The 23,399-nt window shown below is 37.7% G+C and overlaps 1 protein-coding gene across 2 annotated transcripts in view; it reads left to right on the plus strand.

The window, feature by feature from the left end:
• LOC308681343 (CUB and sushi domain-containing protein 1-like) overlaps positions 1 to 23,399 on the plus strand; it is a gene marked incomplete at its 3' end in the record, with an annotated part of 827,421 nt that overhangs the window by 533,004 nt on the left and 271,018 nt on the right. For both annotated transcript variants that reach the window (XM_081350146.1, XM_081350147.1), the window contains 2 exons: positions 5,497 to 5,691; positions 8,834 to 9,041. In XM_081350146.1, the coding sequence (XP_081206272.1) occupies positions 5,497 to 5,691; positions 8,834 to 9,041 (403 nt within the window). The remainder of the gene's footprint in view (positions 1 to 5,496; positions 5,692 to 8,833; positions 9,042 to 23,399) is intronic.

Raw genomic sequence — 23,399 nt, forward strand, 5'->3', positions numbered from 1 at the left:
CCGAAAGCTGGATGAGGAAGGACCGGGAGCTATCAGCGTGCCGGACTTAAGGAGCGCCAGGGACCTAGCTCTTCGCGCCACTAAGTCCACTGCACAGGCCATATGGCGGAGCATGGCCTCTCTCACCGTAGCGGAGAGACACTTATGGCTGACGCTCTCTGAGATGTCGGACTCAGAGCGCACCGCGTTCCTCGACGCCCCCATCTCTTCTGCCGGCCTTTTTGGATCGTCCGTTAAGGATTTCGCGGATGGATTCGCTGAGGTGCAGAAAACATCACAGGCCATGAAACACTTTCTGCCTAAGCGCTCCAGCTCCGCAGCTGGCCGCTCAAAACAGCCGTCTGATCGAAGCTCACAGCCGCAGCCCGCCGCTTCGCAGCGTCGACAGGCCCGGGACCCGAGACCACGCTCTCGCTTTGCTGGCCGCTGCCCCCCTCCGCGTGGGCCCCAGCCTAAGATGGAGATAAAGCCCGAGGCCTCAAAGTCTTCCTAGCCCGCCTAGGAAAACGTCGGTGTTCAAGTCCCGCTGCGGGAGGACTTCCACCAAAACTTCTCGCTCGTTCAGTTCCAGAAAATGCGACTGTTCCAGTGTATTTTGCAGAAAACAAGCCGGTACTACAGCCCGTTTGCCTGCACACAAATGCCGTTTTTACGGCGACCCAGATAAATCTCAGAAAGAGTGTATTTTCTGGTATTCCGGCCACGGCCGATGGTGTTATGAGTGTAGTAAAAATGCCCACAGCCCAGTGCTCATTCCTACACACAAGCACAGCCCGCCACATTCCAGGGCTCGCACACATAAAATCGACTCATGTCGATTGTGCATTAAATGTAGTGAATGCGCTAAAAAAAAAGTTCTCCGCGACGGAGAGGCAGAACGCACACCCTGTTTATTTTCTTTATTTTACAAAAGCACAATGTTTTGATTTGATTGGAAGTGGACACATACAAAAGTAGAAATACCACAGATTCTTTTTTTATATTTCTTTTTTCTGTATGACCATAAATGACGGAGAAATTTAAGTTTATAGTGCTACAATGTGGAGAAAATGCAGCGCGTTTTGCGACCGAGTTTTTCGCCCTGACGGCGTGGAACACTATTGATATAATTTGCTCCTTATAGGACGCTACTTATTACGGGAATGATGCTGTTCTAGCCCCTCTTTCCCGGACTCTCTGCGAGTCCCTGGTGATCATGCACTATATGAGCCCCGGGCACCTGCCCTTGGGACTTTGGTGTTGGGTCTCAGCATGCACGGCGTTTTACACTGTGTTCCCCTAGCGTGAGATATTACGCAGTACGAGAGACCTCTTGTAAGAGAACGTACTCGGTTACTAACGTAACCTCGGTTCTCTCTAGAAGAGGGAATGAGTACTGGGTATCTTTGCCATGCCTGCAACACGCTCTGGTTCACTTCAGCGATGAAAAACCAGATTCTATCAGCCTGTCGAGCCAACGCATTCTCATCCTAGGGCGTCATATACTGACGCTTTTAAGATTTCGTCTACATCGAACGCACATGGCACCCTTTAGCGTCAATATGGCACGCACAGAGCTTTGTTCGGTTATGGGTAGGTTTAGGTCTGGGGTAGGGATATGTTAGGGTTAGACCGCTAGGAGGCGCCTTCTGGCCCATATCTATCTGCGTCTCATATTGACGCTAAAGGGTGCCATGTGCGTTCGATGTAGACGAAATGTCAAGAGCGTCAGTATATGACGCCTTGGGATGAGATTGGGCTGGTCGAGCTGTATTTATAGGCCCAAGCCAAGCCTGTTTTGGTGGGACGTGACGCAATAGGCGTGAAGCGCCCCCATTGGTTCTGACGTCACGAGGGGCCTCTCTCGATAGGTTGCTGCAGTTGCCGCAGGGCAGCCAATAGGCGCGCTAGCCGTCTTGCCTATGTCTGCATGCTGCCGCAACGCGTTTTACATTATTGCAAATTAAGGATAATTTTTGCCTTCAATATCTTGCGGAAAAGAGATTTTCCCGTAGCGTAAGATATTACGCAGTAATCGTTCCCTCTTCTAGAGAGAACCGAGGTTACGTTAGTAACCGAGTTAGATGCATCTAATGAGTTTTAGCAACGTCATTAGCAGAATTACACAAATATTTAAATTCAAAATTAAACAAGCATGGTTTACTTGGTATCACGTTATTTAAATCACCTCAAAATTGTGTCCTAGGCTGACATGGCTTAGTTGGAACAAGATGCATCAACACAGTTATAGCTCTTTTTGGCACAACTGTACATTCATATTCATGGTTTTGCAGTTATAATGCGCTCAGCTCCAGTCAAAAAGCTCTGTCCCAGTAGACGTAGGATGGAACATCCAAGCCTACGGAAATGTTGTCTGTCTGCTGCTCTATTTTAAGCATTTAGGACTTGCAATTGATTTAATCTAGAATAATTTGTTGTGGAAATGTCTGCCTACTGAGATCCCAGTCTTCTGGAATAGCTATTTTCATTAGTCATATTTTCATATTGACAATGTAGCCTGCTGTGCAGGATTCAGAGGGAGTTTGGTAAATATTTGATTTATTATCTGATTAATCATATGTGAAGGCCAAATTGATGACATTTGAGTGAAGAATTAAGAAATGTTTTTTTTTGTTGTTGTTGTTGTTGTTTCTTATTCACATTTCATTGTTGCCTCGTCATTGAGTATCTGATCATGAATAAGAAATGTTATTTATTTTTTGCAACCACCAACTCCACTGGATGTTTATCAAATGTGTTGATCTCATATTGTTTTCTCAAAACATCAAAATAAAGTTTTGGCAGTAATACACCGACCATGAAACCCAACTTTTCAATGTACTGAGATCTAAAACATGAACTTAAAACATTCTTCTAGTCGTTGATGCTGATTGGTCAATGAAGTTGCCCTCAGGCCCTGTCATCCTTAAAGACACAGTATACAGCAGTGATGTGAAACACCTGTTCATCACTGTACAGCACTCAATGAGGCCAACTATAAGCATTAATCAACATGTCAAGGACTATTTTCTAGCAGAGAGAAAAAACAATACATTTAATAAGACTGTTTTAACATTTAATTATTGCAGGTTTGCAAATTATTCAGAGTTCGCGTTTCACTGTTTTTATTCATGTTGAGGAATACTGAATCAGTTTTCTTGAAATGAGTAAATGCTAAGAACTGCAATAACCATCATGTTTATACACAGCGCACACAACGCCTCTGCACCCTACAATTTCTCTCAACATGGGGACATGGTATGAGTCAATAAATGAGAAAACAGTACATTGCTTTACATTTTTGAAAAAAGTAACTCGTTACTTAAGTTACTTAAATTCAAAAGTAATTAGTTGATTTACTAGTTACTTGTTAAAAGTAATCTGATTATGTAACTTGCAGTGCTTGTAATGCCTTACCCCCATCACTGTTAAGAACCAATGCCATCAAGAAAGACAGAATCCTGAGACATTCTGCAGCAGTTTTATCTGGGAATGCAACAGAATAAACATTCATCTCTTAAATGTCAGCTCTAGATTTAGATGTGTAAGGTGCCACAGGGGTTATATAACATCTACGCCAATTCCTCCAGGCACCTCTCATATTTGGATGATCACAATGGTTTCTTTGAAAATAGAAACGGTTTCTTCAAGAACCCTCCCATGACTCATAAAGCTTGTAAATCAAAGTCTCATATGAACATGTTCATCAAATTACACTATTGTGTCAGTACACTTTTTTTTCATAACATATATTTAGGATTGTATCAATAGGTAAAAATGGCCTATTAACAAATTCAGATCTTCATAAGCAACATTTTTTTTTATTTTATTTATTTAATATTGTATGAAATGAAAATTTAATTAGGACTAAATAAATTTAGAAAGGACTTGTTCACCCAAAAATGACTCTTCAACAAGCTTTTTTAAAAACAAACAAACAAACACCATGCTAGCACCATAAAACAGTCCATTTGTCTTGTATAATTTATTTTTCAAGTCTTCTGAAGTAATAGGATAGCTTTGTGTGAGAAACAGACTGAAACTTTAAGCCTTTATTTGTTGAAAATGTCTGTCACACCTGGCTTAATGTGTCACCATTTTAAATGTGAACCATTAGATTGCAGCGCTTCAGAGCTTCACTTGGTGATGCTGTAGCCTAGCAGTTCCAGGCATGTTGAACCTTGGTGCTTGTGGGAGATACAGATTTGAATCTGCTCTGCCGCAATCCAATAATTTCTTGTTTTGTCTCTAGTGTCTCAATTGGATTTATGAATTGTTTTGAAATATGTGTGGTGCTTGCCTGTGTAAAAGGTGCCACCACAATGCATCTATTTTGTACCAACTGTAAATACTGTACCTTGAACAATCAAACTAAATTTGGATTTTCGTGTCAGTAGAAATGAATGCTGTAGGGCACATTCTTGCATCCCAACTTTCATTAGGCTTAGGGTTGGGCAACGATTAATCGTGATTAATCGCATCCATAATAAAAGTTTGTGTTTACATAATATATGTGTGTGTACTGTGTATAGTTATTTAGTCTATATAAATACACACATACTGTATGTATGTGTATATGTAAGAAAAATTTGGTATTTATATATAAAATATTCATATATAATATAAATTATGTATAAATATATCTACAGTATATACATGCAAATGTTTCTTAAATATACACATACATATGTTTGTATTTATATATACAAAATAATTATACGCAGTACACACACATATATTATGTAAACACAAACTTTTATTTCGGATGCGATTAATCGCGATTAATCGTTGCCCAACCCTAAGGCTGACAAGTCCCCAAGGCTGATTTACTTTCAGGGGAAACTTTCCCTTTAACACAGTTATTCTAACTCTGATGGGATACAGCAGGGTCGGCCCTATAGCATTTTGGGGGCCCTAAGCAGATTTTCAAAATGGGAACCCCTACATATCTTTAACTAAACACCCCCTTTCACCTATTGTACAGTATATGTCCTACACTCAGGGCCGGATTTATGCATAGGCATTCTAGGCACGAGCATATGCTGGCACATTTCTTTTTGTTTTACGATATAATTGGATGTTCTATATAGTAATCTGAGTAATGTTCTATTTTAAAATGTTTGAAAACATAAAAAAAAAAAAGAGTCAAGATTTCACCTTGCTACATTTTTCACTCTTAAAATGTTTTGCATGGATTCTGTTTGAACAGTTGACACGGATGAACAGAGCACATTCATGTTGCGATTGTGTTGTCAACATGAAATACTTACCTTCAAACAGCATCATGATCAGAGAAGCGTACGACTAACATGTGGGGGTTTCTCCGCAGTCCCTTGAATGAGTGCTGGGCCAGCTTCAGATGTGCACGCTTCATAGCGAAGACTCGCACTGAGACAGACATCTCAAGAGCTTAGCTCAGTATGTGTATGATGATGAGAAGAACAAACAGAGAAGAGTGAAAGGCACAACATGATGCAGAAACTTACTTCTGACCTGTTTTTCTGTCTTCTGTTCCAGTTCTACCAAGTCACACATGTGGAAATCCAGGGTTGATACCCAGAGGGATTATCCACGGGACCAGGTACAACGTCGGCGACAAGATCCGCTACAGTTGTGTGATGGGATATGTTTTGGAGGGGCATGCAGTGCTCACGTGTATAGTGAGCCCAGGAAGTGGTGCATCATGGGATTTCCCAGCACCATTTTGTAGAGGTAAGATGCTATTTGCTTACATGGATGGATGGGTTAAAAAGTAGGATTTCCACAGTCATGGAATGCTCTGGCTACTATACATGTTCTTGCAAAAACATGCTACTCTTACATTTTCTGTAATATAGTATACTTTAATGGATAATGTATGACATAATTATCAGTATTAAACAGAGAAAACTAAGATGGGTACTGTATCCCCCAATGCAGTGTGCTCAAATTGACCTTCCATTTTCAGTTTGACAAATTAACCACCAAGTAATATTAATCACCTTTTTGACATTTGTACACAATGTTAAGTTAAAAATTCACCCATCCATCCATTCTCTAAACAGCTTATCCTATGTAGGGTCGAGGGGATACTGGAGCGTATCAGACCATATGCGCAGAAACACTCTGGACGAATGGCACAACTTTAATAATTAAATACAATAAACAAACACACTTTATAACCTCACATGCAAATATGACAACAACATATTTCCTGTGGAATAGTGCACACAGTGTTTCATTTACTCACTACGTTTTTTTTAAATTATGTTTTAATAGTAGGCAGTGTACAGTAGCCAAATCTGTAGAGATTGCCTTGATTTTGTCCTTCGGGAATTGATTGGATTGGATGGTTCATTGTTGTTTGCTATTGCTGTGATCTCATGTGAGTGACAGGTTGTCCCGCCCTCTCGCCAGTAAGCACATCATCTGAGAAGAGAAGTGATGTTGCAAGAGGGAGGGAAAGTTATTTTGATTCAAGATAATGAATTCAAAAAGAAAAATGTCATTTATAATAAATACTGCAATATCCATAAAAAAATAAATAAAAAAAACACATATTTGAATTGAACAAGAATTGTCGATTTTGATTTCATGACACTACAGGCATAAACATTGTTTTTTAATGCACTGGTCAGTTTTGAGATTTTGGCTTGTGTTGTTTCAGACTAGTCGAAAGAAAGTAATATATTTTGCACATTGTATTTGCATCTGTATATTTCAATTGCAATCTCAAAAGGCCACTTCAGTAGCACTTCATACACCTAACTTTCCAGTTTTATTCCTAACTATATTCTAAAGGTTTTTACAGAGGGGTTTGTTCATATATCATTTGCTGGATTTTATACAATATTTTATTCCTAAAACCTTTGACTCTAATATGTCAACAAAATGAAACAATTATTTCAAGTTTGAAGCTTGATCCAAATGTTCTGATTTATGTTCTAGAAATGTATGCAAATGAGTGCAAATTATTTGATTGGATAATGACTCATTTGAATATAAAATAACATTTAAAAAATGTAATGCAATTAATGTTTGAAATTCTTAATGTAATCATTCATCTGGGGAAGAATATGGTGATATATTTTAGTTATGTTTTTACACTGTTCACATGGGGTGTCTAACACATTTTTCAGGTTTGTCTAACAGTAGTATTCAGGTAAGAAATACTAAAGAAATTGTATAAAATAAATCTAAAATAACACTGAATCGTGAGTGTCTTCTATTTTTACTTCTTTTTCTTTTATCATTTAACTCTCTTTCCCCGCCAGCGTAAAAAAGAAAGTAAGTTGCCAGCCATCGCCAGCATTTTGGTCATTAAAAAAAAAATCCATGGCCCACAGAATATTTTGCTGTATGAATATCTGAATGCAATATATCAAAAGAAAGAACAGAGCTTCTGCTTTAAATAAATAAATAAATATTCTAGCTTTTTGCCTTAATTTTTTTATCTTTTTATCAACACTTAAAAGTAAGTTTCATAATAATAATAATAAAAATAATTAACATTTAAAAAAAAATTCAGAAAGGATGATCAAAATGTAGATTAAGTCCATCAACACCCCCAAAGCTTGCACAGTCCTATACCTCATCCTGGGTCAACAAAGATATTAGGCTGCTGTCCCTTTAAGACCTAATGTGCAGATCTATACTGACGGGCTTGACATTAACACCCACCAAATGTTGGTAAATTTTAGCATGGCATGTAACACAGTCACTTTTTACGAGCCTTTTTTAGCAGGTTGAATTTTATACAAAATCAGGGCTCGACATTAACACCTGCCAATCCGTCAAATGCGGGTGGATTTCTGCAGTGGCGTGTAACACAGTCACTCTACTAGCCACTTTGACGGGTTGAATTTTATATATAATATGTACATTTTTTAATTGTAGTCTTTTAAGAAGGCATCTGAAATAATAAACTAAGTGCAATGTAGTGTTGTAAAAAATATAGATTTTTTGATACATATTGATTCTGAAATATCTGAAACGCTTCTAATACTTATTTCCCCATAATAAATACACGATACCAGCTGCGCTTTCTCACTCTCTCATCTCTCCGACAGCGAGTTACACACAACCCAAGTTACACCCACCTCCCCTCACTCACTCGTTTCATTTTCTTTGGATGAATATTGTTGTTGTTACAGGGCTTGAATTTCGGCATGTGATTGCATTTATTGCACATAATTTTACTCATTCCCGCAGATTTTGTGCTCATAACCAAAGAGCACGCAGATAAAGCTGCCTCTCAGCCTACGAAATTTAGTTTTTTTTTCACTGCCTATTGTGCTTAAACAGTCAAATACACACAAAATAATGTCAAAATACTGGTCTTGGCGAGTATTCACATAAACAGGCAGTTATGTTTTAAGTGAAAGTAAACAGTTGAGAAAGAAAACGCATGTGTATAATGTATAATGGATCTGTATGTCAGGTAGAGATGACAGCAAGATAATATATATATATATTAAAAAAAAATCTATATGACAGTTTTCCCCCATGGTTTTGATGTCAAAATTGTGGCCAGTGAAAATGCTGAGTGGCTAGCAACTTTGGAAAACCACAAGCCACAGTGGCTGGTGAGCAAAAAAGTCAATCTAAAGCCCTGCTGACAAACATCCAAATTTCTCCCTATCGTTTAAGTTTACTTAACACATAACTGACTGTGTTTATGAGGATACTTGCCGTGATTGGCATTTTAACATAATTTTGTGTGTATTTGTACGTCTGTTCAATCATGATGAGATGCGAAAGAGAAGTCAACAAATTGCAACCTTAAAAAATGAATATTGTTGAATTCTATATAGTTTTAAATTGACTAATTGTACCTTTGATCGTTTTGAACTTTTATGCTATTTTTTTTTTTCAGCTGAAGGATCATGTGGGGGAACGTTAAGAGGAACAACAGGGACAATATCAAGTCCACACTTCCCTTCAGAGTATGAGAATAATGCTGACTGCACATGGAGTATTCTTGCCGAGCCGGGAGACACCATTGCCCTAGTCTTCACAGACTTCCAACTAGAAGATAGATATGACTTTCTAGAGATCAGTGGTACAGAAGCACCATCAATATGGTAAGTAAACTGGCCTCTGTTGTTTCATTACATCACAAACTGTTTTCATCTTAGGCATGTTGAGCAGCATCATCATAGGATCCTTTTCATAAAAGCAGTTTGCGGAGCGACTCTTTTTGTAGCTTTATTCAGACAAGATTCGCTTTTTAAATGACATTTGAGCTACAATTGTTAATAAAGCAACATCTGCGATTTTATATACTGACTCAGACAGGATTGGGATCTCTGAAGTTATTATCAGTGGGACTGTTTATTGCCTGGATGTGCAGTTACAGAAAATTAAGTGTTTTGTATAGAAGCATCACAAAACCCATTATTTATTTTCTATTTTATTTTATTTTTATGGGGAGTAGTTATGGCATAAAAAAAAAATATATATATATTGTATATATTATATATATATATATATATATATATATATATATATATATATATATATATATATATATATATATATATATATATATATATATATATATATATATACTGTATACATTTAAAACGGGCTTCTCATGTAATTTGATATATATATATATATATATATTATTTATTTATTTATATATATATATATATATATATATATATATATATATATATATATATATATATATATATAACCAGAAGTGTGGTGGGGCTTAAACCGGACGTCCTTCAAATTACAATAATTATAATTATAATTATTAATTATATCTAATTATTAATTATAATTATTAATTATATAATAATTATATCAAACCTTTAAATATCTTCTAAAACAATAAAATATATATATATATGTAAATATATATATAAAACTTTTTTTTATTCTTTATATAAACTAACTGAATATAGAAATATTTAGTGTTTAAAAATTGCTAAAACAATTTTTACTATGCATTTAAATGCAAATCTGAACAATTTACAAAGAATCCATAAATGATTGTCGTCCCCAGAAGAGAGTGAGACAGGGAAACATATCTTTCATATCTTACATTTAAATAGACATATCAAATAGTAGAAAAACGGTATTATGTTGCCTAGTATCACGGAGATGGCAACATTTCTAATTAAATTGCAATCGTGCTGTGCTCATTTCTCTCAGAGAGTTTACACTCATTCCCTTCACACTTGATTATAGAGGTTCATGTACAGTATAATATTGTGTTATCCCCGGCTCACCTGTTATTCAGCAAACACGAGGAGTGAATGTGTCTGCTGAATATTTTTCCTATTATTTGGTAAAATACAGTACGCTATTCGTTTTTGAAGCCATTATTGGCTTTTGGCATATCCCTACCATTGATGCATAAGATGCCCTTTGGAATTCAAATCATATTGGATAACTTGATCATCACGTTTAGCACAAACTTTTATAACTCTATTGTTGCTATCATTAAAGCAAATGGGTGACATAACAAAGACATTCGGGAAATCTTGGAATCTTTTCACTCAGACAATCATGCTGTTTTTAAAATAAAATATGTACTGCATGTATTGAACTCTCTGTTAATGATTAAATGTTCTTTTTAATTAGCCATGTTGTTATTTTACATAGACTTTTGTCAGAAAGTTGCAGAATTTGATGGTCAAAATGAACATAATATAATATATACCCCAATCAGAGACATTGTGATCTGGACAGGACTTAATTTCTCAAAGGATGAGTTAACTGAAAAACAGAACTTAATAATCCCTTTCATTTTTACAGAGACTGCAAGGAGCAATTATTCAAACAAAAATGAAAGCATTTTATTTACTCACCCTCATAACTGCTTTTCAAGACAAACAAAAACAAGACATTTAAGGACCTTTATGCTGCTTTTTCCCCATACATTGACAGTTCATATTTTCTAAGGACTGTCAAGCTCCACGACAGAAGAATAGACTGAAATGGATGTTTTCATACATTGTTTAAATGTATGTACAAGCATAATGTATGTTTTGCATGCTGATACCATAATGGGATGCTGGTTGCTGGTTTGCTGGTGTGCTAGTCAGACCACCAGACCACTGGTGTGCATAGGAAGTGGGAGTGCTGATGGACCAGCTACACCAGCTCAGTTTTGTTTGAGAACAACATGGCCCCACTGGTCCACCTGCTAGGCCAGGACTATACCAGCTGGTTTATGGACTAATTGTATGGTGGGTTTATGTTGCTTTTTGCAGAAATGTACACACATTTACCTAAACTCCACATGGCAAACTAGACTCATTGGAAAAGGGCTTTGTCTGTCTTTCAGATATTGATCTAAAATACCCTCCGATGGAAATGAGATGCCATTGATCTCACTGATAATTTAGGAAACATATTACTTTATCTGTGACTCTTTGAATTTGTCCCTGCAGCTGTCAACTTGATGACTGCCACTCCATGGTTTAATGCTTTCCTTTGTTTTCTCTCCTCACCTGTTTCTGTCAGCCTCCTTTCATCAGATGCTTCTCTGTTTTCAAAGGTTTGCAATTGTGACCAAATTGTAAATCATATCCTAGTGAGAGAGTATTGTACAGAAGGCTCTGCCTGAACTCTATTAACTTCAAGCTCTGTGAATAAACATGTCCTCGCTCTTGATGTGTGGAGCATCGAGGCTGTGTAGTCGCACTGGCACCCTCGCAAATAATTTGCTTTTCCTCTTCACCAAAACACAGGCTTGAAATTACACAAACTTGCTGTAAGAGAGCAATGACATTACTTCACAAGGCTGGTGATGAAATAGCAGCACAAGGTAACACTGCATCAGAAAGCTAATATCAGGATTTTTATTTTTTTTTAAAACAGCAGCAGCATTCTATTTACATGCAACATATTCTCATGCTGTATATAATCCAAATGTGAATGGTAATGTTGAACATTGCAGGAAAGGCAATGTTGTGTTATTGTAACACTTTTTTTTTTTTTTTTGCATATTCAGAAAATGTTTAGCATAAATGTTTTCAATTTATTATTTATTGCTCATCAATTAAATGTATGATTTAATTGAGTTAGATTTAATTACACTAAAAGTACACAAAGGCCAAATTACATTAACAGTGCCACATGCTGTATAGTTGTAAAGTTGGTAGTGAGTTGGCCACCCTCACTAGTTTTGGGTACAATCTCCCAAGAATCCCATATAAAGGATTATAAAGTACTTTTCTGCTTTGGGCTGCCAAATACATTTCAGCTACGACACAACCACTGTATGTAATAAGAAATTTCATGCATGTTTGACCATTTCAAGTAAGGTACACACAAACACATGCTCTTAGTTGTTCCTTCCATGTAAATACAGTAATGTAAATACATCAGAGACTGGAAAAGTATAGGTGCTGTACTATCGAAGTCATATTGATTTCCCTGTATTTACTTCTCCAACACTTTTGGGAGTTTAAGTAACATTTCCTGTCCAAGATGATGTTTGAGAGCTTTATGGTCATGTGACACAGGTGTGGGGACAGTGCAGCAAGTTATTCTAGCCTTACAGGCACAGCTATGGCATTTAACAAACAGGTCTGCTATGATTTCATATGGATTACTGAAACACTGGCTCAGTGAGCAGCCTCTAGGCCGAGTCTCTTCCATGACATTCAGAAGCATTTTCAGTATTGATCCCATTTCAGTGGCATTAAAAAGAAACCCTGGCCAGTTTTTTTTAAATGGGATGAGCAGTATATTTTGACCGCAGAAATCTCGCTGCATATATTTTGAGATGCCAAATCAATCAAAACAACTCCAAAAGGGCAGTGAGTACTTATTCCCTGATCGATGTTCAGTCTGATGCTGCTGAATGTGATGGGCGGCACTATATGTTTTTATGTCTTTAGAGTCATTACAATGTTCCGATTATTTGATTTGTTGCTCCATAGCCTGCATTTGATGCTTTATTGTAGAACTGTTTTGAACTATAGCAACAATCGCTTGGGCTGCTCTCCAGATAGCCTGTGCTATACACTCTGACTCTACACTAGTGTTGGGTATCATTTTTTTTGTATTCATAATTTTATAGATTCTGAATCTGTTGATTGATTCCAATTTTTATCGATTCCCAGTTTCGATTACAATAAGGTAAAAAAAAAGAATAATTGATATCAAATGTATTTATTCAGAATTTTCGCAAAACATTTTGTTGTAGCTGAATAATATGAGCAAAAATCAGCAGCCGACAGAACAAAAATATACCACAGCAAAAACAACTTGCCAAACTACTATACACTTCAGACATTATCAAAGACAATTAGTTATCAAACTGACAAATTGTCAGTAATAAAATAAGAACAAGTAATCAAATTGTGGCAATAGCACAAGAAATACAACTGAAGAAATTTCAGGTGCAAATTATACATAAATATATAACAAAATAAATAAAATAATGTTGCAATGGTTATTCAGTCAAGATCAGTGAGTGATTTTCTCTTTTTATTTTGTTGTTTGATTAACATTAATGATACAGATGGTAGCAGGTATATTAGGCTGCTGTCACTTTAAGATCGTAGGTATGGATCGGATATACTGATAGACATGCATTTTCTATCTCAACTGTTTACATGCACTTAAGACAAAACCGACTGTATATGAGGATAAATTTGTCTTTCAAGTGCAAGATGATGCAAAAGAGAACGTAATTGTCTATTCACGCACTATAAGGCGGCTTTCTGTGTGCACGCTTTGGATGTGTGCCAAAGTTGGGAGATGCTGAGAAGAAGCCTTTCCTCAACATCCCAGTGTCTCCCACAGGACTCTTTGGTGATGCTATCGAAGGCTTCACTGAGTGATGTATCATGGCACAGAAGCAGCCCCAAGCCATGCAACACTTTCACATTTTTTCTATTAAGAAGCAGCGCTACTACCCAGCCAACATGATCTTGCTTATCCTCGAGTCAGAGTCTGGCCAAAGTCCCCTCCAACACTGTTTTGGCTGCATTAAAGACACCTAAGCCGGCTTTGAAGCAGTGTTGTCCATGGCCTAAGCATAAGCCTCTGCCGAACCCACAGGAACCACGTCCTAGTAGAAAGACATAACCAGGACAGCAGCAACTCTAGCAGAACTGGGACTGGCCCCCAAAAGTCTAGAGTTGTTCAATGTAACACCCTCCATCTCTGCCCTTACAATTGCCGGAGCAGAGAGGATAAGTTCATTGCTTTGTTTTTGCTGTCCAATCATCCCAGCGCACGGGAAGCCCTCATAGGTATATCAGATTGGTGTTAAAGGCGATACAATTCAGCTATACAATCCAATTTGTAAGGCGACTGCCTCGCTTCAGCTGTGGTCTGTCCTTTGGGTTCACCAGTGGGATGTGTCTATATCACATACAAAAATCCATACAAAAATTATCATTCAAAAGCAAATTCTCTCTCACATCCATCCATGGGACTGGTATGGGTTGGCTCACAGTGATTTTTTTTTTCTGAAAGCTTTTCTCAAAGATGAACAACTGCAATGTTGTTATTGAAACAGATAACATGGCAGTAATTGGATCAGATTATGTCCGTCTCTTCCTTTGTAGAGACGGACGTACAACACCTTGTACCGTTGCATGTGTGCACTTGTCTGGCCATTTGAATTACAGCACAGGCCTTCTATCAGGTCAAGGCATATTACCAGGGGAACAGAGTGAGACAGTGTTGAGGATATAGGAGGTTTTTGATAAATGTGGACGTGGACCAGTTGTTCCCCGTAGAGACCGCTAACTGTCCAATATATTTCTCTGTGGGTGGAAGTGCTTGCTCACGAATGGCCAGCAGCGTTTCCATTGGAACAGCTTCTCCACCTGGTCATTTGCACCAAAATGGCCCAAACATTGATGGTTTCTGGAGATGGTGGAGTAGCTATATGCTGCACCTAAGAATGTGCTAAAATGGAAAGTTTATGTTGGAGCTATCTTGGAGAATCATGTGCCTATAGATGGCCATTCTCTCGGCAAACATGATTTGGTGATCAAGTTTCTCACCTGCCAGAGGTGAGTGAACCCCCCTCATCGGTCTACTGTTCCAACCTGGGACTAGGTCTTAGTGCTGAAGACTCTTATGGGACCTCTATTTGAGTCTCTAGAAACAATGGATGTACATAGATCCTCTCTTAAAACTGTGCTTTTACTAGCTTTGGCAAGTGAGTGGTTGACTTACAGGCTCTATTGGTTATTGTCTAATGTTTTGTTTGTTTAGTTTAGTTTCTAGCCCCTTTAGGGCTCAGGTGGTTACATTACAGGCTTCCTCTGCCTTTCAGCTGAGAGGAAGAGCAGTCTCTTCACATGCAGTGCCCGATGCAGGCAGAGAATTAAATCAGTGCTGGCAACATTGTGAAGTTCTTGTGATATTATCTTCCCAATCAGTGCCAGACTGAGACAAAATATAAAGGGTTAGTTCACACAAAAACGAAAATTCTGTCATACTTTACTCACCCTCATGTTGTTCCAAACCCATAAGACTTTTGTTTATCTTTAAAACACAAATTAAATTAATCTGAGATATTTCTGTCCCTCCATTGACAGTCCACACAGCTGCCACTTTGTCACTTCCAAAAGTTCATAAAAATATCATAAAACTAATACATATGAATTGAGCGGTTTAGTCCACATTTTCTGAAAATGCTTGGTCACTTTGTATGATGATTTTAACAGATTCAATTTAAGCCTTTAGTAATTGATGACATTTGTTTTAAATTTTTGGGTGAACTAAACCTTTAAATTCAAAGAATTACATTAGGAATGTTGCTGTTTAATCTTCAACAAAACTATATTTCTTACCAATATATCAAAACTAATTTTCTAAATGGCCTAAATATCCAAATTTGTACTAGAACTACATAATAACAATATCCTCATAGAAAATTCCTAATACTGAACATGTTCTCATATTTTTGTGTTGTCTGCCCTAGTCCCTCCCTATACTATAAAATGATGTGAATATCTTTCTCCTAAATTTCTAATGTAACTTTACAATAATGATATCTTTTAGCAAAATACATAAGACAGTATTTTGACTGACGATAGTAATGGGGTGCTACTGCTAACATTTTCTAGCAGTTTAATACTTAGCTAAGTTAATGAAGACAAAACTGTAGCTTGTTTACAGATGAAACTCACCTGTAATTGAAGCCCTGACCAGGACAGTCATTTTGCTGCATTTCGCTGTTCTCAATTGGGCCTGTTCTCAATCCCAGTTATGAAGAACTTGTGCAACCTCCCAAGTTCAAACCATGTTATATGTGTCTGTTTTGTTATACACTGGTGATGCCATGGGGAACATTACTCACACTGCTTGGTGTTATTTTCTATACTCTGTCCACAGGGGCTGGTTCAGGTTCTCTGCCAGTAATGCGCCGTGGACATGTTTCCCTTACCATCAGCTACTGATGCAATGTCGAGTTAACCTCAATCGGAAGGAAATGTCTCTGTTTACTCATGATTGATGGCATCAGGATTGATCAGGAGAAAGGGTTTCCCCATAACGTCAGATACATAACTAATATCTTGTTCCCTATATCAGGGAAAAGAGGGGACTTGCATAACTAGATACTAGCATTTACATTACATTTACATTTAATAATTTAGGAGACACTATTATCCAAAGCAGCTTAATAATGAGGAGAGCAATTGATGCAATCAAGCCAACAATACGACAAGTGCAATATGCAAGTGCAGTGACCAGTCCCAGTTGGTCTAGCACACTATACATAGCAAGTTTTTTTTTTTTTTTTTACTTGAATGCCGTGTTGAGGAGAGGTGTAGTGTTACTTTTATTAATGACTTAATTTGTGGATCGTATCCTGTACATTTGGGCGACTTTCTGTGCATTTGTCGATCACCGCACAGTGCACACATTTGTAGATTTTGAAACATCAAGATGTGCACCCAAATCCACAATGAACTGAACTACTGGACACCCACCATCTACTCAAGCCACCTTGAGATCGGTTCTAGCTACAAACAATCATGTTTTGCTTTAAAATCAGGGCTGTCTCACCCTTAAAGCGGCGCTATGCAGTTTTGGCAATTTCTTCGCTGTTTTCTTGCTTTTTGCTCGCGGGTTTCTCTATAGAGCTCCCCCTACAGCTTCGGAATAGATATTTGACAACACTGTCGTCAAAATTCGTTGGCGACTCTCCCCCCTCCCATCTTCTCCCTCTGGTCATGTGCATTTGTTTTCAAAGAAGCAGGCAAACGCACGGAGCCATGTCCACTAAGGTATGTATGCTACACAGAAGGCTAGCATATAAATGTTTAGATAGTGTATGTGTGCAATGCCGTAAAGCAATTCGTTACATCGCGAGACCTGATATCACGCGATACTTCCTGACGCTGAGGCCGGCGGCCCAAAGTTGCAAGGGTGTTTTTTTCCGCTCACAGGCACTAGGGGAGTGCGAGAAGACCACCATTCAACCCGAAAAAGTCATATAACCATTCCAATAACTCCGAAGCTGTTCAGTTAAGGTAAATTAAGCTTAAAAAACCTGCATAGTTCCCCTTTAAAATAAATGAGCTCATTCATCTGCATTGACTCAAATAGGAAGTATAATGTCCATGAAATAATGAATACCAGGGTTTGGTTGAGAGATGGACAGCTGACAGGTGGATTTGAAAGCTAGAGTACATCATCTTATCTTCCGAACAAACCTATTGATTACTTTGACTTCTGCAAAGCAATTTCCAGAACAAAAGGCCTTACGGACAGACACTGGCTGACCTGCCATGTCAAGTTTGATCGATTAGGAGGAAAAAACTCAGTTGTCTCTTCTGTCAATGTCAAATTGTTTATAAAAGTACATTTAAGTGAAACTGTGTATTACAGTGATTTTACCATTTTTACTCTGTATACATGCAAACGGATTTGAACTCTGCTCGTCCAGTCAGATCTAATGTGTTGGCAGATCCACGCCCTCTATCCTGGTGTGTATCTGTTCACATTTATTTATTTACCAGACAGACTTTCAGTCAATATAGACTATAGAGCCATATTGCACGACTGAGAGTGTGATGTTTTTATTTATTTATATACAACAGTACAGCAAAGCAAGTGTTTAAATAATTAAGGAACAACCATGGAGTGTCTTAAAAGAAAGCCTCTTGTGTACAGAACTTTCTTCCGCCACAGATTTAACGGTCCCATATTGTCAAAAATAAAATTTCCTGGCTTTTTTCATGATAACAGAGGTCTAGGGGCTATGCAACTACCATATAAGTTTCAAAACAGTCAATCCACAGACAAATGCACACAGCCTGCATAAAGTAGCTGTGGCTTTTCACAAGCCATTGTGACTTCCGTAAAAAATGTGATGTCAGAACTACTCAGTCACCGCCTTCAGTCACCACCCCAAGCACTGACCACCATCCCTCCCTCATTTTGCCCAACCCCCAGACAACATCATTCAATTTAAAAGTTAACAGCAACAACAAAAGTAACCAGTTTAAATCATCAAAATTAAACCAGAGTTAAATAAATCATCACTGTTACCACTATCCACAAAAACTATTCTATTAATAATGTTCAAATGCAATAAATCATATTTAATGCCAAAAGTAAGTCTCACTGATTTTTTGAAGCAATCATAAGAGTTTTAAAAGAACATGTACACTGATCTGCAATTCATGTAATTCTTTTTTTTCTTTAAACCCCCCCCTCTGCCAGTGCTGCTCATGGTGTTGTCTGTGGACTTGATTTTCAGCAGTTATTGCCAGCAGTCATCAAAGTGGGCCTGCTCTCTTGACCTCTCTGACTCTGTTGCCAGAGCTTGAATAAATTTGGCTACAACTTGTGAATAAAATAAAGGCCATTCTCTTTGAAGACCTTAGATCTTTTCAGCTGCTCAACGTAATCTTTATTTATGACTTCCATAAACCCAGCATAATAATTTATCAGGCGGTGATCTAGTCTATATAATAATAATAATAATAATAATAATAACAATGATAACAACAGCAGAAGCAACAACAACAACAACAACAACAGCAGCCGCTGCTTTAGAAACTGGAGACCAATATACTGATCTGAAGAACTTATAATGATCATCATTAACTTTTTAATTTCACAAGAACCATACAGAAACTTAACCCTGTACGCAGGGCAACCCTCTTCAATGCGAGTAAATCACTCGCATATGAGACTAAATTTTCACTAAATAATGTCTATCATCAGCCATTGGCTAATAAATTGTTAGTATTCACTGGCCAGTGATTAAGTTAGACGCTAAGTACGGTATCAGTTTAGCAAAGATATATTTTCACTCTCCTTGTCTTGAACCTGAGTGAGAGTTTCACTCTCCGTCATGCACACTATAGCCCCACTCACATACAGTACTGTAGCGAGCGATTTTGTCTGTGTGTCGCTAGTCTCTGTACTGTGAAGACACCTGTGGGTGTTCCAAGTGCTGTCGCTCTAATATTATTGGTAGACTGCATGTCTGGCCATATCTTGCATCATATATGCAATCACAAATTATTTATAAAACTAAGGTATAAATTCTATTTTGACTTGGAATTAGACTTAAAAGGATTAAAAGTAGCATTCTGCTGTTGGAGAGTGTTGTGATATAAACTGCAGTACATGTTCAGTGCATTAAGTCATTAACCAGATTAACAATCAATCAATCAACAAATTGACACCTACATTCAGTCACCAATGGTCACTGTTGCTCGTGTCGCTGCAAGTCTCCAGCCGTCCATTGAAAATGAATGGGATCATGCCGCTTTGACGCTAGTGTGAATGGGGCTTATTTAAATTTATCTCAATGGATGTGCAGAACAACAGTTAGTTTGCACTGTGTACATCAATGGACACTCAGTTGATCTTAAAGTAGACACATATGGGCTAAATGTAATGTCATTTCTGAAGCTTTGGTCACGGAAATAAAAAATGGAGAGGAATTAAGCAATGGAAGTGAGGAGATATCCACAGCAGGCTTTGCAACTTTCACCTGCCACTCATCAGAAAGGGCATACAACCTCTTGTTCTACGTGGTAAAGGGAAATTTGCAACAATTGATAGGTTTACCAGATTGTTTACAAATGAAACTTGTGTCGTTCAACAAAGAAATTCATCATGTGACAGCAGATGACGTTTCAAGCTTTGCAAGTCAAATTCATTCTGAATATCCAGACCTTTTCAAGGACTAGATTGGTAAGCTTCCAGTAACATATTCAATGAAACTGGACCCAGCCATGCAGGGCAGGGTCAAATCAGAATTACAAAGAATGGTCAAAATGGGTGTTCTTACCCCAGTCTCGGAGCCCAATGAATGGGTATGATGAGCAATGGATTGGACGAAGCAATGAATGGGTAATTAGCAGTCTATGGGAGAATCAGTTGTGGTCTTTCTGGAGGCTGGTATGCAATAGTAAATAAACATTTCTATCTGTATCTATCTGTATACGCTGACCCTAGATAAACAATCTCTAGACAAATAGCAATCATATATAGCAACAACCTAATGCCAAGGACTTTGGGAAGAGGTTTGGTTAGCTTATATTTACGTTCCATGTGGTCGGGTGATCAGTCCGGCGATGGGGTAAGTCTTCCACTAGTTGGTTTTGCCATTTACAGTAGGCATAAGTTCCTTGTGTAAGTGTTCTTTAGGATGCAGATTTGTTTTCCATACTATTCAGCTGCTACAAAATGTTTTGCAAAAAGAGACAGAACAATATGTTTGATATCTAAATGTTTGACTTTTTTTTTTTTTTTTTTTTTTGGAATCGAAACTGGGAATCAATAAGAATCTGATTCGATAAGCAGTATCGGTATCACTAAAATTGAAATGATACCCAACCCTAATGAACACTCCCATTAATGTTGAGCAGAAACTGTGTTAAGGGTATAATAGTGTTCATAAATGTTCAAAATCCATCTCTTACTGCTTCTTAATATTTTTTTGGGATTAAACTTGTACATTCAGAAGCGGTTTCTTTTTCTCGATTAAATATCATAATATTTTGACGCTTTTAATCTGTCAAATTTAATTGAAGTCACTAAGGGCCCGTCCACACGGAGACGCGTTTCGCTGTATACGTATACATTTTTTATCGTATTGGCGTTTCGTCCACACGGATCCGGCGTTTTGGGAGACTGAAACCGCTATTTTTTTAAACCGGGTCCCAAAGTGGATAAATCTGAAAACGACACCCTTGCGGTTTCGTGTGTACAGCCAATCCGTATATTTTGTGAAACGATGATGTCATCACATCACGTGTCGTCTGTGTCACGAGTAACAGCAACAACTTATATGATTGTATTCGTGCTGCAGAAGCTTCTAAGCCTACTAGCTTTATTACAGCAAAATCTATTGCTTCTCTGCAACTGTGGTGAGCAAAAAGCGATAATCTTTGTCTTATTCTTCTTGGTTCGTATACAGTGCGCAAGGTTATGCGCATGCTCAAAGTCTTCTTCTCCGTGTATAGTGTATCTCCGTGGCAGAATTACAGCGCCCCATACTGGTCTGGCATATATACTACACCGTTTTCAGTCGGTTTCAGTGGTTTCGTGTGTACGCAGATATTTCTTGAGACGACGCCGTGTTTACGGAATTTTTTTTTAGAACGAGGAAAAAAAAAAATCGGATCGGGAACGCACCGGCTTCGTGTGGACGTGGCCTAACTGTTTATAATGTCAGGTTTTGATATAAAACAGTTCCTCCCTATTTTTATATTTTATATTCCACATTCCACAGCTGTTGTCCTCCCAGTGATTCAGCTCTTGTGTTATCTGAACAGATCTCTTCAAACAGACTTTGCTTATTTTGTCAGGTTTATTCTCCCTGTTGCCTGCCTCTTGTAAAGCACGCTCATTTTGCTTTCTTACTCCTTTGCCTCCTCAGCTCAACCTGGTTTTCATGCACTGTTGATCTCCACTTTCTTGAAAAGAAATGAGGGCTTCACACAGCAGCCTGCATCAATTGCAAGTCACTGTTATTTTGTGCCAGACAGGCTTTACCTCACTTGCGGCATTCAGCTCCACCAAACACACAGTCAGCTCAATGTTTGGAACATAGGCCTGCCTCTTGTTTGGAATCAGCTTATTTTGTTGACTTTATTTCCCCCCACAAAATTTGATTTATCTTTGGTAAACAAACAAATAAATAAATACACACATTTATTGCATCTCGCAAAAGCACCCCTAAATCAAAAGAAAGAAATACAACATTTTATTTAGTTATTTGTTTGTTTGTTTGTGTGTGTTTGTTTATTTATTCATTTTGCACTACCTTTATGCCTTCATGAATTTTAATTTTATCATTTTAATTTGATTCTTAGTACTGTAGTGCAGTTTTTTCTTTTATTCGTTTTTGCTTAATTATCATTAAATGAACAATAAACAAACAAACAAACAACAACAACACATTGCTAATAATCCTGAAAACAGGATTCATTTTCTTTAAGAAATGTGACCTGGACATGTTCTCGACAGGTTTCATGAGATTCACTCACGTACATACTACACAGAGAATATCTCAGACTCCTCTCAGATCTCAGTGCCAAAAACAAAATAGTCTCATCATCAAGGATTTGGGATGGAATATTAAATTATACGCTAATGACTGTGCTGTAGCTGCCATCATTAATGCTTGTTAAGGATATGAATGATTATTGTCAAGACTGTGTAGCTTTTGATTGGATTTAGTTTCATCTTTGATTTGTGACCATTTCTCCTTGCTTTCAAATGTTGGATTTAATATTTCAGATAAATATCCTCTGCAGTCATTCAGTTTGTATGTTTGGCAAGCACCATGACTAAATAACCTGAAAAACAAATATAAAAGATAAAAAATATTGCTCCAGGACTGTAGCTGTGCAAACCGTTACTGTCACGGCTTCAAACTAAGGGCACTTGCAGGAGAATTCCTTAAGCTGAGCACACACACAACAGGGAACATGAAGTTTACACACCTTGAGTTTTACAAAGAGAAGGTGAAGTGAAGATTTAATAGGCACCTTGGAATATGTAAAAAAAAAAAAAAAAAAAAACTAAAGACAAGAATAGCAGCAGGTAAAAAACAGAAGAAATCACACCAAAGCATGTACTGAGGAAAACATGGAAAAGACTGTTCACTCTCAAAATAAAGTTGGTATGAAGAGATAGATTTTGTTTTATCAATAGCTTCTCCAGGGGCCTCATTTATCAACAGTGTGTAGAAAAGGTTTTAAGTCCTACGAATGAAATTTAGACAAGTACAAAAATATCTGTATTTATCAAACGTGAGCACACGGATCTATCGCACGCCAGTAAGTAATCATTGTTGATAAATCCCAAATGTTCTTAAGCACCATGCTCGTTCACGTTCATTGTCATTTGCATTCAGAAAAGCCTCCAATGAACCATTTGTGGTCACAACACCTCCCTTTATAAATCGCGTGAATGTACAGTATATGTCCTCACTGAAATCATGGCAAAGAGGGGAAAAAAGAGGGGAAAAAGAG

The sequence above is a fragment of the Scardinius erythrophthalmus genome (assembly GCF_964197995.2).
Source record: "Scardinius erythrophthalmus genome assembly, chromosome: 21".
Classification (NCBI taxonomy): domain Eukaryota; kingdom Metazoa; phylum Chordata; class Actinopteri; order Cypriniformes; family Leuciscidae; genus Scardinius; species Scardinius erythrophthalmus.